This window comes from Rhinolophus ferrumequinum, chromosome 24, assembly GCF_004115265.2.
Source record: "Rhinolophus ferrumequinum isolate MPI-CBG mRhiFer1 chromosome 24, mRhiFer1_v1.p, whole genome shotgun sequence".
Taxonomy (NCBI): domain Eukaryota; kingdom Metazoa; phylum Chordata; class Mammalia; order Chiroptera; family Rhinolophidae; genus Rhinolophus; species Rhinolophus ferrumequinum.
Genome location: NC_046307.1, coordinates 1,271,509 through 1,286,897, shown reverse-complemented (window position 1 = coordinate 1,286,897; position 15,389 = coordinate 1,271,509). Strand labels below are relative to the sequence as shown.

Sequence of the window (15,389 nt, the reverse complement as noted above, 5' to 3'; positions counted from 1 at the left end):
CGAGGAACTTGACTCTGCAAAGCATTTATAGATTTTGCAGGGATCGTCATTTCCCATGTCCGTCCTGCTCTGAGAGGGCACTGCTGTGCAGGAAGGTATGTGTGTCTGAGCCCTTGTGTCTCAACTGTACCCCCACCATGGTGGGCTTAACAGGCCCCCCAAAAGATGTGCCCATGTCCTAAGCCCTGGTACCTGTGGATGGGACCGTTTTTTGGAAGTGGTGTCTTTGCTGATACAATTTAGACAAAAGAAGTACCGTGGAGATGGGCCCTGAATCCAATGACAAGTCTTTATGGAGAAAGGAAGGGGAGATTTGAGACACAGACACGGTTAGCTAGCCATGTGATAATGAAGCCAGCCATGTAGTGATGCGGCCACAAGCCCAGAAAGAGGCAGGAAGGTCCCTTCCCTGGAGCCTCCAGAAGCAGCCACCACTGCCAACATTTTGATTTCTGACGTCTGGTCTCCAGACTGTGAGAGAACAAATCCCTGCGCTGTTGAGGCCCCAGTGCATGGTGTGTTGTTAGGGGCACTACCAGGACACGACCACAAGGTCCCCTGTGCTCTGCTCTGGGGTGGGGCCCTGACTCTACTCTGTGAGATGTGGCACGGGTGGCAAGGGGAGCATGCAGGCCAGGCCAGTCCCAATCCTGTCCCTGTCAGGGCCACCGGTTCACAGCGCCAGACCCCAGTTTCCGTTCTGCCAGCACTCACAGAACCAGACACACTGGGCGCTCTAAGCAGCAAGCTCCTGGCTCCTCCCAGCTTCCTCCTCTCCCCAGACACAGGGTGGAAGTGGCTGGCAGCACCAGCTCTGCCTCCCTCAGTGTTCTCTCCCTGTGTTCTGAGCTCTTCGATTCCCAGTTAATATTTACTTCTGGTCTGTTCTCTGCCAAACTGCCCATGTGGTCCCACCTGGACCCTGAGCAATGCTCTGGGCAAGCCTAGGGCCCCTGGAATCTTTGACTTGGCCTCCATGTGGCCCTAAGCTAACCTGTCATGGTGAAGGAGGAAGGGAGAGGGACCCAAGGTAAACCAGATGTCTGGGTTTGTAAGTGGGGCGAGAAGGAGGAGGGGTGGGAGGAGGAAGGCTGGTGTTTATGGAGCAACTACTGTAAGTCCAAAGCTGGGGTCAGTATTTCCAAATCACCCAATGGTGTATAATATGGTGTCTCCGTCAGCTCAGGCTGTGTAACAAATATCATAGACTTGGGGCTTAAACAGTCCTGGAGCAGCAGGACTAGTTCTCCTGAGGAATCTCCCCTTGGTGTGTGGATGGTGGTCTCCTCCCTGTGTCTTCACATGGTTGTCCCCCTTTGTGTACCTGAGTCCTGATCTCCTCTTCTTATAAGGACATTAGTCATATGGAATAAGGACCCACCCTCGTGATCTCATTTCATCTTAATTACCTCTTTAAAGACCCCATCTCCAAATACAGCCCCATTCTGAGGTCCTGGGGCCTGGGCTCCAACATATGAGTTTGGGGCAGGGGCACAATGCAGCCCATAATATATTGTTATCATTCTGCAGAGGAGAAAACTGAAGGTAAAGTGGGATAATTCACAAAGCTGCAGCCCTGTGCGAGGTCCAGCTGGGTTTTAGGGGACAGGATGAGTCTCACACCACGCTGGGATGGACTGGGCTGGAGAGGGTCTCTCCCATTGGAGGCAGGTCTCTGGCCCTCTCCTGTCCCTGACCCTGTGGGTCTGAGGCCTCTGGGGGTTGGTGTCCTGAGCAGACAGTCAGGGGGCTGGGGTCGTGTGTCCAGAGGCAGAAGAATGGCCGCAGGGGGGCTGAGATAGGGAGCCCAGTGAACACGTAGACCAGGGATCCATCTGCTACGTGGTGGAAGGACACCCTGCCGGCATCACAGTCTAGGAGAATGCCCACCTGGCACAGGAGCTCGGGAGGGTGGAGGCGGACCCTCGGGAAGGCCAGGGCCCAGAGCACTTTCTTATACAACTCCAAGGCCCAGATCCCGTGCTGGGGGGACTTGGGGACCCTTCCCTTCCGACCCACACTCTCCAGACACACGCCCAGGGTCCAGGCCTTCCTGCGCCCCACCTGGACTTCCCAGTAGTACCTCCCGGCGGAGAGCTGCTCCTGGCCCAGCACGCAGGGGTCCAGGTCAAATCGGCCAGGGTCGTCCGGCAGCTCTTGCTCCAAGGGCTGGCGCCTCACACTCTTCCCATCCTCAGACAGGGCGAGTTTGGGGCTTGCAGTGTCGGGGTCCAGGGATGGGCTCACTGTGGGAAGAAGAGAGAGTCAGGTTTGGGGGTTCTGGCCTCCACCCACACACCTCCATGGACGGGACCCCACGGTTTCTCTCCATGTCTCTGAGGGACGTAGAGGCACAGCCGCCCTGTAAATTCCTTTTATGTCCCCATTTTCTTCCCAGGATACTGAAAACAGCCCCTCCCCCCAACACAGCAGGCAGTGCAGCAACAAACTGGGGGCTAGGTGACTCCTGGGGACGAAGAGGTACAGCTGGTGCGTTTCAAGGTCTGCTTATCACTCAGTGCGCCACCTCACAGTGTGTGTGTGTGTGTGTGTGTGTGTGTGTGTGTGTGTGACACAGAGAGACAAGAGACAGAGGGAGAGAGAGGGACAGAGAGATACAGAGAGACAGAGAGGGAAACAGAGAGAAAGACAGACCTCTAGAGAGACAGCCAGAGGGAGACAGGAGGACATGGGGGTACATGAAGGACGTAGGAGGATACAAGACGGCACCGCACGTGCACTGAGGCAGGTGCTGCTGGGCAGCTGTGGTGTCAACCACTGAGAAGTCCTGTCCAAACCCCCGAGAGGCGTCTTAACAGCCCCTGTGCCAGGATGAACATCTTCCCAAACAGCCACCTTCTCTCGCACCCTACTCTCTGCCTGCTGTCCCTCTAGGAGCTCCCAGGCCTCCAGCATAAGACCTCCGGGGATAGGGTCTGTGCAACTAGGCTCCCCATTGAGAGGCGGGAGGGTGTTTGGGGACCAGCTGGGCACCCAGATGTCCCAGAAGCCACCTTTTCAACAAGAGAGACTTTGGGCCTGGCACTAGAGCCAGACCTGCCTTCTGGAGTCCACAAGCCATTATTTGCGGGGTCTCATCTGGGCATCCCAGACAGTCATGCTTCCTGAACTGAGTCCCCCTTGGCCTGAGGGGATCCATGCTCAACTAGCAAATTGCACCTTTGCCCTAGACAGCTGCTTACGTCCTTCTAGCGTGGAACCTCACTCCCTCTGGCTTTCTAGACAAGACTGCTTGTTTTTCCCCAAAGTCTCTGTGCTGCATCCTGTATTCCCTGTCTTCCCACTCAAATCCCTTCTCTGGAAAGTCTGGGCAATGGACTTGGAGCTCACCCACGATCCATCTCTATTAAGTGAAACACCTAGCCCAGCTCCTTCTATACCAAAGCCTCTCATCATTAAAAAAGATTATTCACATTAGGAAAAGAAAGACTTCCAGACTTTCAAAAAAGTTGCAAAATAGCATAAAGAATATGTACAGGACAACATCTTGCACAAGCACAGTAAAACATCAAAACCAGAAAGTAAACATCGGTACAAAACTATTCAATAACTATGACAAAATCTCCAGACCCTATTCAAAATTTGCCAACTACCCCCATCACACCCTTCTCTAATTCGTTAGGTTTTTGTTTTTTTTATTGCTAAATAGCATTCTGTTGCTTGTCCTGGGTAAACACTGGGCAAATAGCAGGATTGTGTTCAGTTTTTAGCAATTGTGAACGATGCTGCTGAGAACATTCTTGTCCTGGTCTTTCTGTTCATTTTCTAGGGTCTATGCCTAGGAATGAAATTGCTGGGTTTATGGGGTGACTGAACGTTCCACTCCAGAGTTAACTGATACAGCATCTCCCAGTATGGCCATGCCATTGTGTATTTTCAGGGTCATCCCTGCCAAGCTGGCACCCATAAGGATGTCACTTCTTCATCACCAGCTCTCAAGCACCCTATGACCGTCACACTGGCCCTCCCCATCTTAATTTTCCTTTTTTGTTATGGATCGTGACAACCCTTCTCTAGCAAGCATTCTCAATGTTGTCCCTTATGAGATCTGAAAGCTGGAGGAGCCTGTGTGATCTCACACAGACCTGCGCCCATCCCACTCACAGCCCAATGCCTGCCTCCCCTGCACAACCGTCCCCTTTGCTCATTTTCTTTGTCCCTGCAGCCTTCGTCTCTCTTCACACTGATCGTTCCTTTTAGGCAACAAACATGCTCCATTATCTTCCACCTTAAATGAAAAGCAAACCAAACTTTTCCTTGATTCCACACTCTTCAATTTTCAGCTCTGCCTAATAGACAATAATTTTCTACTCAGTTCTCTCCATGGGGCACCTTTCTTCATTGACCACACTTGTCATGTTCGTCAGGGTCATTTTTCTGTCCTCATCTCACTCCTCTTCTCAGCTGCATCGAACACAAGCAGCTGTTCCCTCAACACACTTCCTGTTGTGATTTCAGTGAAGTATCTCCTGGTCCCTCTCACAAGCCCATTTTTTGACTCCAGGAGTCATCCTGCTTATCCAAACCTTTAAGCATTGGGGTTCTCCGAGACTAGATCTTGGATTTTCTTTGTCCTGTATCTTTCTTTTTTTTCCTTAAATTTAATTCCTTTTTAAATTAGTAGGTGTTCTTTAAAGAATAATTTTAAGTTTACAGGTAATTTGAGCAGACTTCCCAGATTTTATTCACAGTCATTATTTTAAATGCCAGATATAGGCAGTTGACTTCCAATTCCTGTCTCCAGTCCAAACCTCTGGGAGCTCTAGACTTACATAGCCCGTGCTTTCTTTAACGTCTCCTTTTGGAAGCCTGAAAATATCTCAGTCTTAAGAGTTCCAAGACAATTTTCAGTTCTTTGGCCTAAATGTGTCTTGTTTGTCCCCAAGCCTTTCCCTGGTCAGTACATTGAGCTATTGCGACTCAGTCAGTCATCCTGCGGAGGGTCATCCTACATTCTTCCCTTTCCCTCTGGACTCTGCTGCCTGAGCACCAGGACCCAGCTCCTGTCTGCTCCCTCTCTTCATCCAACAGTTCATCTCCCCTGCTTTGTTAAACTCCTCCCCTCACTCGTTATGCCACGCACTGCGCAAAGTCCCAACTCCCTGCCATGGCTTCCCAGGTTCCGCGTGACCGGGTGTCCAGCACCCTTCCCAGCCCCACTGGCGTGTTGTCCACACTCCACGGACACCAGTGCTCACTCTCCCTGCCGTGGGGGATTCACTCCTCCTTCTTGCATAGCTGCGGTCTGTCCTCCCCGTCACCCAGTCCTCCATTTAGACATTGCGGTCCCTCTGCAGGGCCTGGTGATCCTAAGTGAATGCTCTCCTGGCCAACTTCACCACTGCATCCATTTTATTCCTATATTTACCCCAATTTATTCCAGTTTCAGTTAAAAGTTTTCATTGCCCCATGATGACAGGAAGAAGTCACTTCCTTCACTACAAACACCCAGGTGCTGCCACGTGAAGCACTAGTTTAAGTGAATGAATGACTGAATGAATGAATGGGCTCTGTGTCCACCTCAGCCCTTCCACCAGTGGCCATGTTGGACTGGGTCTCCTCGGCCTCCCTTAGTCTCCTAGCTGCCCCATCTTCTGCCGGCCAGTTTCTGTCTCCCGGCCCTGGGTGCCCCCCTGCCCCAGTCAGACCCTCATCCTCTAAATCCCATGCCTCCTGCTGAGTGAGATCATGCCCTCTGATGGACAGTCACTGGCTGCTCCCTCCTCCGTAGCAGTGCCCCCAGTGCCCTGCCTCAGAACAGCCGACTCTCCTGCATCTCCCACAGGCAGGACTCTCACTGCTACAGGTTCTCCAGGCCTGTCTGTCCCAGGGCCTCAGAAAATAAAAGAAGGAGCCAAGTTCTCTCAGGGCCGCGAAATCTTGACTTTTACAAGGATGTGGCTGTCACTCACCAGCATTTAGCACTGCATTCCTGTATCTCGGAATAGAAGGGAACAGACGCACGCATATGCACATGTGCACTCACCCATACGCACACACGTGCGTGAGTGTAAACACACACAATATGCACAACACAGTGCACTCTCCCACGTGCACACGTGTGTGTGCGTGTAAACACACATATGCACACATACAGGAATGAGCATCAGAATGCAGATCGAAGCCAGAAATGGTCTGGACTTGCCTCCTGGTGGCCTTCATCCACCTCCCTCCCCAGCCTCGTGAGTAACTCTGAACTTCCCACCCTTATTTGCATCAGGGCTGAGTGTTTGAGGGAGAGAAACCAGGACCCATATGTCAATGAAGGAGGGCCCCTCTGCCCTTTCCTGTTTTCCCAAGACCACCCTCCCTGCTGCTTCAGGGAATTAGGTCTGTGCTTCTGGCTGCCTTTGTCTCTGGGGATCGGGTCAGGTATGGGACTTGGGGTGGCCTGTGGGAGAAGAGGCTCTGAGTCTCCATACATGGCCCTCACCGTAGACGAGGCCGTTGTCTCTCCAGCCTGCAACAAAACACAAAGATGTGACACGGTGGGCCAGCTATCAAATGGGGCCAAAGCTCGTGTGGAAGCTGAGTCAAGTGAGGACATACCAAGCTCCTCTTGCCATCTCTCTGTAAAAAAGAGCAAATGTATGTTCTTTACTGCCCAAAACAACCACAGAGAGGCCATCTTATTCCTACAGAGCATTGTGTACAGAGCAGAACCCGCTGTCCCCATAACTGCCCTTCATTTTTCCCAAGTCATAGCACCGGCTTTCGACCCAGCCCAGGGACTGTCTGCTTTCGGCATAGGGAAAGCCCCAGCTCCTGAAATGACACAGGAGGCAGGGAGTGGAGTGAACGCCTCAGTATTGATGAGAACCCTGACAACAACAGACTCCCTCCACCAGCTGTATCTAATCGCTTTTGCAATATTTTGAGAAGGTGTCATCAGCCTCAAGGGACAGACACACTTGGGGTCAAGCTGATTGAGTGCTTCTGAGAGGGAAACCTTCCAGCTTTCTGGAATTCACTGGGTCCTCAGAATCAGGGTTTCTGGTATATGGTGACTGGGTGGTGCCAGAGCTGGGCCTCTGGGCTCCCTGCGCACCGTGGAGTGGCGAGTCCCCGTTCCTGCTGGCTTGCGAATCCTGCGCCTTTGCTGCACGCAGTCTCTCTTCTTCCAGCCGCTTCCCATTCTTTTCCCTTTGCAGCTTCCAGAAGATGCAGATGACTGTGGCTACTTTGAGCGCCACTGCAGCGAGGGTCAGAGGCAGGGCTATTCTCCACTCCGCTGTGGACCAGAACCTTCTAGAAAAGGAAGCTAACAGAGATTCCAGGGTGAGAGCAAAATTACAGGGTGAGAGCGCTTCTGTGTTCTTAACATGTGGACATTACAGGGTTCGTGGGTTGGGGGCCAGTCTTAATAGATTGCTCTGAGATTCAGAAAAGCATATGTGTGCGTTTGTGTACGTAGATGTAGACAGACACACAGTACTAGTGTACACGGGGGCAGATGGGAAAACGCCGGGGGCAGATGGGAAAATGCAAGTGGCAGAGAGCTGAACAAGCCATGAATCTGGGTGGAGGGTGCACAGAGTTCTGGGTATTATTGTTGCAAATTTGCTCTGAGTTTGGAATCATTCAGAAATGAAAATTTTATACAAAGTTAAACTTGGGGGCCCCGAAGATGTCCTTCAGCAGGTGGATGGAAAAACACACTGCTGCATCCATTCGGTGGAGTATTACTCAGCACTACAAAGAAACCCGCTATCAAGCCAGGAAAAGACATGGAGGAACCTTAAATGTGTATTACTGAGTGACAGGTGCCAAATGGAGGAGGCCACATACTGTACGATTCCAACGACCTGACATTCTGGAAAAGGTAAACACTACGGAGACAGTACAAAGACCAAGATTTCCAGGGGCTGGGGAATTGGGAGGGATGAACAGGCAGAGCACAGAGGATTTGGGAGCAGTGAAACTACTCTGCATGAGACTGCAATGGTGGATCCATGTCATTGTCCATTTGCCCAAACCCGCAGCAGGTCCAACTCCACGAGTAAACCTAATGCAAACCATGGACTCTGGGTGATGATGTGTCCATGGAGGTTTACTATTGTAACAAACCTGGTGGGGAAGCCGATGGTGGGAGCCCACGTGTGTGTGGGAAATCTGTGCACCTTCCCCTCAATTTTAATGCAAACCTAGAACTCTAAAACTTAGTCTATTTAAAAAAACCTTTAAAAAGTTAATATTGCAGTAAACTTTTCTCTTTCCCCTGGAAGGTAAAGTCCTTTTGGGGCTCCCTCTGCACCTCATCTCTGCTCCATCTCAGTGATCAGTACCCAAAAGTGTGCATCTCCCCAGGCAATGGACAGGGAGCTGCCAGCAGTCCCCTCAGGCTAACAGCTAACAGCTTCCTCTCCCTCCTAATGACCTGGCATCTGGGGACATGAGTGCCTGCACTCAGAGCTTTAGAGACCAGAAGTGAAGAGAACACTACCGGACCGCAGGATCTTGGCCACCTTCCTCTTCGAGAGGAGGGGGTTGGAGATGGAGCACAAGAGGTCCTCCACAACGCTGTCCTGCTGGACGGTCACACTGGATGCCACAGTCCAGAGGCCAGTCATTGGCGAGGCCGAGAGATTGGTCACGGAAGGCAGGATCTGTCCCTTGAAGTCTGTCCACTCGACTTGGGGCTCTGGGTACCAGTCTGCTGAGGTGCACTCTGCCCGCACACCTTTGTCCTGGTCAACTCGTACGGAGACTGTGGGCTCCGAGCCGAGCCCTGCGGAAATAGATAGCCATTCCCACCTTTGCAGCCACCCCGCTTCCACCAGAAAGATGAAAATCTTGAGAATTTTCTATTGGGGTTGGGGATTTTTCCCGAACTACCTACTCTGTGTAATAGCTACATCCCAAATATGTTATCCTCATTCCCATAAATAAAAAAAAAACACAGGACAAAACAGAAAAGGTTCACTAAAATTAAATACCTTTGCTGTGTCACAACATGGTAAGTGTGGGATTGAACACAAGGTTTGCTGGCTTCAAACACGAGCTGTGGATCACCAGGGAGACTGCTCCCACACCTCATACACACTCCCCGCCCCCTTCTCCCTCTTTTCCTGTTTCCAGGTCAATGGGGAAAATGGAGATAAGGAGAATTAGAAAACAAAGCCACACATTTCCTGAGAAATCTGCCCCTGCAGAAGCACCTGGGAATGGATATGCCTGGAAGCACATGCTGTGGGAGTCCTCAAGCTTAGGCACTTTGGGCCACAAGTGGACGGTCTGGAGTGGGGACAAAACCTTGGGGGAGAAGCTCTTGGGGAAATATGGGGCCCTGCCTCACCTGCCACCCTCAGCTGCAGCGTGGCCTCCTGGAACGTGGTGCCATCTTTGAAGTGGCAGTGGAACGTCCCATTATCCAAAGCGCTGATATTGTATATCCTCACTGTGGCTTGACCCTGGGCCAGCCCAGCCCTCGCCAAGGATGTCCTTCCGCGATACCTCACCATTTGCTCTTCCTGCATGTCCTTGCCTTTCTTGTGCACGTGCACCGCCTGGGAAGGCTGGTCTCTGTACCACCGCATCTCCATATCCTCAACACTGATGTTAGGGGATAGATGACACGGCAGGTCTGCGTCTGCCCCCACCATGGCCCAGATGGGCTCGCCAGGCCCAGAGACGGTGAAGTCAGCCTTCCCTTAGGGACAGACCAAAAGGACAGGGTAGGCCAGGGCCGAGGAGACTAGGGGCTCTCCCGCCATGCCTTGGACCCTGAGCTGACGTGGGCCATTCTCCTGAGGTTGGGAGGGAGCAGCTCTTACCATGTGCAGTGGCGGAGCTGGACAGGAGCTGCAGGAGGACGAGGAGGACGGAGAGCCTGGGCGGAAAGGTGTCTGAACTACAGGTCTTTTTCATCCTTGCTGGGGAGAGAGACCCACACCCCAGGTATTGGAGACAATATAATTTCTTATTGGGGCGGAAATAATTTCTCTGCCTGTCTCTGTTCCTCTGTCTTTGTCTTTTTGTCTCTCTGTCCCTTTCTCTCTGTCTGTCTTGTCTGTCTCTCTCCATCTGTCTCTCTAGCTCCCCGTCTGTCTCTGTCTTTCCCTTTCTGTCTTGATGGGAGATAAGGAACCACCAACTGGCTAACAGGAGTGAAGAAAAAAATGACCTTGGAAAAGAAAGGCTGTTTTTCACCATCTTAGTCACTTCTACTCCCTAACAAGTTATTAATTCTACAAATAGAGAAACAATAACTGCCATCTATTCTTGTATTCACCTACTCATGGATAACATCCCTCTTATCGTCATCCATCCCCAGAATTCCATGGTGACATCCTCCAGTGTGAAGGGGTTTCATTTCCTCATCTGCTCCTGTAAGGTTATTGCCCGATATCTAAGCATGTTCAGTAGTGAAACACAAGCACGCTGGGAGAGAAAACTCAAATTCTGATTCTGAGAACCCAAGGTCAAAAATCTATCTAAAAGCCTTCTGTTTTCTATTTTCCACAAGAGGACTTCTGTACCTGGAGGAAGGGAACACAAACCCTGAGGTCAAAACACTCCGTCAGAATCTCCATTACTTACAGTGAACTCAGTGTAGAGAGCAAGTGTTCTGAAACTCGTCTGCTGGCCAGGGCAATCCCACCCAGCACAGCCTTGCAGGGTCGGTGTTTATGTGAACGAATCAAGAGTTATGTTAGCAAATGCTCTCATTCAGTTTGGAGCTTGCCTTGTAGGAAAGGCCCCGAGGTCTCCCTGGTACTTGACGATGGGAAGGAAGTGGAGAAAGCAAAGATGCAGATGAATGCTCAAAAACGGAAAACACTCACCAAACCCGAGTCCACGTGCAGGCTTCCCAGAGAAATTCTGTTGGTGTGGAGGAAATCCACTTAGTGCTCTGCAAGTCTCAGGTATAAAACAAATGAACCACACCATCCACAGGTGGTGATACGGGCCCAGAACCCAGAAACCCAGTGTAAACAGCTGAGTCCCCCAGTTTCTGTGGAATCTTCCTACTACCTTTTTGCAAAAAATAAGCAACTGTGCCTTTTTGGCAGTTGCAACAGAAAAAATAAGAAGGTTTCCTAAAGGGTGTGGTCAACATAACTGAGCATATCGAGGGTTGAAGACCCTGGTAGAAGGAGATAGGGGGAGAGATGGAGACCAAGCAAAGTGGCCCATGGAGGGATGGCTCTTGGGGCCAGTGCCAGGAGCCCCAAGGAGGAGATGTGGCTATCGAGAACCAGGATCAAGGCCAAGGGCAGAAGCTGGGGGCTTCAGATAAAGTTTCTCTATTATCAGAAGACCTCTAGTCCTAGCCAAGCTGAGTCTGGATCCTTCAGGAAAGTTTTTGATAATTGGGTTGAAATTGGCCAAATTTTTATGTTTTCCCTGCAGACTCCTGTGCTGAAATTCAGGTCACACCCTTCTGCATCCCATGGCCTTGGCTGTCTGTCCTCATGGGGAGCCTGACTCGGGCTGAGCTCAGAACACCTGTATACCTGCATCCGAGTGACATGCTTGGCTGAACCATGTCCCTTCCCTCTTGTTGACTCAGAAGTCTGGACATTTCCCGGAAGGGTTTTGGTGGGAAAAGAGCCACAGGGAAGGGCCTCATTGTCTTCTTCAAGGTGGGGTGTTTAATTTAATTTGGCAGAATGTTATGTTTTAATTTGGCAGAACCTTGAGTCACACAGGGACTGATGCTGCCCAAATGCACCCCCAATTCTCCCCTGCATTCCTCCTCGGGAGAATGAGCTTGTGGTAAGCCAGTTGTTCCCCCTCTTATATGTAAACATGGATTATAAGCAGGATTCTCCCTGCCCCTCATTTTCATCTTCCTGTATTGCTTTAAACAGGTAATGACATCACCTAAACCGCAGCTTAGGTGTGACAGGAAGGAGGACTAAAGCTCTAACAGTTAGAGAAGTGGTTCCAACTGTGATGAAAGCAGAATGTGATGCTTGCCTAGGAGAAGGAAGGGCCGAGTGAGTCCTGGAGGAGGTGTGGGGCTCCCCCCTAACAGGTGGTCACCTGGATGAATGGTCCTTACAGGGCATGAGTTCATGAGTGGCCCAGAGCCTTGTTTCTGGGAAGTGAAAGATACCAGAGACATTCACCCAACCTCATCAGGTACAGCATTGAAACTGAGATGGGGGACAAGTTCCCTAAAAGTGCAAAGGGAGGAGAATGTGGAGAAGCAGACGCATGCCACATAGTGTAAGACTCCGTCAATATGAAATGTGCACAAGAACTGAATCAGAGATACAGATGGCAGATTGGTGGCTGTCAGGCACTGGGGAGATGAGGGGACATGGGGTGTAACTGCATAGTGATTTGAGGGTTTTATTTTAGAGTAATGCAAATATTTTGGAACTAGGTAGAAATGGTGTTTGCACAACATTGTGAATGTACTAAATGTCACTGAGTTGTTTAATACAGTTAATTTTGTGTTATATGAATTTCATCTCAATTTAAAAATAAGAGAAAAGAAAAAAACCAAAAAAAATATTAAAAGAGAAGAAAAAAAGAAAAAGAGTTTTCTTACCCCCTTGCAGATGGATTTTTTTTTTTAAAGCTAGAACTAGTCTCATCAACTTTATTAAAAATTGAATTTTGCTGGCTCATTGGCACCCCTTGTAGGAACATTTGTGCCAACCCACCATCCCCTCCTTCCAGTTTCCTAGCCCTGCCAGGGTCCCCGGCAGCCCCCGCCATCCTACAGGTGGACCTGGTCCCTGGATGACTTGGAGGACATTGTTGCCCTCTCTCCTCCTTCCCCACACAGCTCCTGCTCCTTGCTCCCCTGGACAGTGCACATAGTGGTCTCAGATGCTCTAAGCCAGGGGTGTCCAAATTTTTTTCAACGGTTTTCACCAAGGGCCATATGCGGTAAAATACACACACAGCCGGGCCACTCACTCGAGGTGAGGTACGTATTGCCTCACCTGGTTTATTTAAGTAAATGTGGGGACAGAGCCCCAAAAAGCAGTTTCCAGGCTCTCGGCCTCACATAGAAAGGTGCTGGCTCAGGTAGTAAATGGCCATCGACTGTGATCAAATGGCCAGCAGCTGTGGCTAGTTGGCCGTCAGCTGTAACCAGTGAGCCATTAGCCATGAATATAACTGCCGTGGCTGGGCTAGTAGCAAAAAAAGAAAAAGGGGGAGCTAGCAAGAAGATGGTGGCTGAGTCTGCAAGCGGCACAGTGAGGGTTGAGAATTGTGTTGCTCCTGGTCCCTGTGTCTCCAAACCAGCCGCCAGTGAGAGTATAGTGGTATGACTCCCCTACCTATGGCTCCGTGGGTGTTCCTTTTTGGCCTCACCATGTCCTGCGTTTTTGTGTGGGGAGTGGGACCAGAGACCCAGCAGGGCACCCCGCACGACAGTAAACTAAATATATTTTTGGAATTTGCTGCGGGCCAATTAACAATGGATCGCGGGCTGCAGTTTGGACACCCCTGCTCTAAGCATTTCAAGTGCTATCCTCCAAATCATGGGTACTTTGGCTCAGCTCTGTCTGGGACCTAACTCCCAAGGCTTACAGATTCCATATTCAGGTTGCCTGCCTGAGCCCAGGGGTAGCTTGCTGGATCTTCGCCTTCTACTTTGTCACTTGCCTGCCTTTGATGGGCACTGATCCCTATTCTCTATATTAGGCAAACTACTTTGGATACAGCTGCAAGAGCCTCCTTTGAACCAGGTCTGTCAAATATCTGTTTGCCTTGTCTCTTGTGCCTCAGAAACTGTCAAATGAACAGTGGATGAACGCAATGAAGGAATAAGAGCTTTGGGTAATGGTTCCTGAGAGGAAGGGACTCCTGGGGTGGGGGAATCAGTGTCATTTAGGATGAGGGAGGAATTCAGCAGGAGAGGGAGACATAGGGCTTGATGCTTGATGGCACGAGGGGAGAAGGAAACAATGAGACGTTTGGGACATAAAAATAAGTATAACTGAGACAGGTTAGTTAACATGTTGTAAGGCAGACAGGAAAGATCCCTGGTGAAATAAGCAAAAGGCAAACATGTCCTGAAACTCCAGGTTCTGGAATGTCTCCTTCACTCCAGGACAAAGATATGAGAACATACCTTGAGGTTAATAAATTATGTCATAAATCCCTTCTGGCCAGACAAAGGAGCAGATCTGATAGATAGGAGTGGGTTATTTCGTAAATCCCTTCAGGATGGGCAAACAGGACAAACCTGATAGACGAATTCCATTAGGAGGCTCCAGCCCCCTTCCCCAAGGGCAGGTATAAAAGTAAGTAAGAACCTTTGCCTCAGTCGCGGGCAGCCCCACTCGGGACCCCTCCCTCTCGGGAGTTCTGACCCTTTGCTTTCAATAAACTATCCTCCTTTTAAAATTCTTTGCCTCTCCTGGGTCCGTGTTTCCATTCTTCAGTCTCATGAGACACGATCCCGGCACTCACTCAAAAGTCCCCTACATCATTTGGGGACTCACAAAGAAAATATCCTACATCATAATCAGTGAAGGTTGGGTCATTTTGTGCCGGATAGTACTTATTCATTCAAAACACCTTTGTGTCAGTTGTCTAGACCTCTTGGAAAGCACCAGTGAATAAAATGAACACAATACCACTTACCTCAGGAGTTACAGTCTTCCTCCTCCCCTCTTCTTTCTTCTTCTCCCTTCCCCTCTCTTCCTCTTCCCCCTCCTTCTATCGCCTCCCCCCACCCCACTCTGGTTCAAGCCGTTGTTTCTCAGTCTAGTTGTGTAGGACACGGCTCCCTGGCCCAGGCTGGTATTAGGAGCCTTGTGCTTTCCCCGGCTGAGGCAGTCGGTCACCAGTTGTTGGTCAGCCACTCAGAGAAGCTCTCTTCGGCTGCTGCCGCTCATGATGGCTGCCAGCCACTCACGGGGGCCACCGGCCATTCATGGCGGCGCACAGCAGCCACCGGCAGCTCACGCCAACCTCCGGCAGCTCATGGCAGCCCAGCTGCAGGGAGAGCTGTTGTTCACAGTCTTAGCTGTAGAGGGCGCAGCTCACTGGCCCATGTGGGAATCGAACCTGGGACTGCAGTGTTAGGAGCACAGGCTCTCCAACCATCTGAGCCTCTTTTCTTAATCTGTCAAAATTTTGCTTCTCAGCAATTGTCATCAGTTTGGCTCAAATAAACTCATTAAACTTTCCTACAGGTTTGGATGTTTCTTACATTGACACATGGGTGGGAGACAAAATGAGCCAGTTTTGGCCACATTGTTGTTAGTTTTCCTCAGCATGTTGAAGGTATATTTTTCCAGTGTTTTCTGACTTCCACTGATGTTTTTCATGAATGCTGACATTTTTCCTCTTTCCCCTGGGTGATGCCAAGAACTAAACTGGCTGCCTTGTGTCCTGGTGTAGAATTAACCCCTGGTCATTCACAGAATGTGAAAGAATTCATGAGACTTTAC

General features: G+C 50.4%; 1 protein-coding gene across 1 annotated transcript; it reads right to left on the bottom strand.

Annotated features, from left to right (window-relative positions):
• Positions 1-1,141: 1,141 nt before the first annotated feature.
• BTNL10P (Butyrophilin-like protein 10) lies at positions 1,142-11,041 on the bottom strand. The gene is made up of 8 exons (XM_033095773.1): positions 10,806-11,041; positions 9,795-9,893; positions 9,317-9,670; positions 8,465-8,749; positions 7,070-7,282; positions 6,571-6,591; positions 6,455-6,481; positions 1,142-2,246 (listed from the first exon to the last, which is right to left on the bottom strand). The coding sequence occupies exons 1-8, from the start codon at positions 10,909-10,911 to the stop codon at positions 1,618-1,620; spliced, it is 1,734 nt and encodes a 577-aa protein (XP_032951664.1). The 5' UTR covers positions 10,912-11,041; the 3' UTR covers positions 1,142-1,617.
• Positions 11,042-15,389: the final 4,348 nt, after the last annotated feature.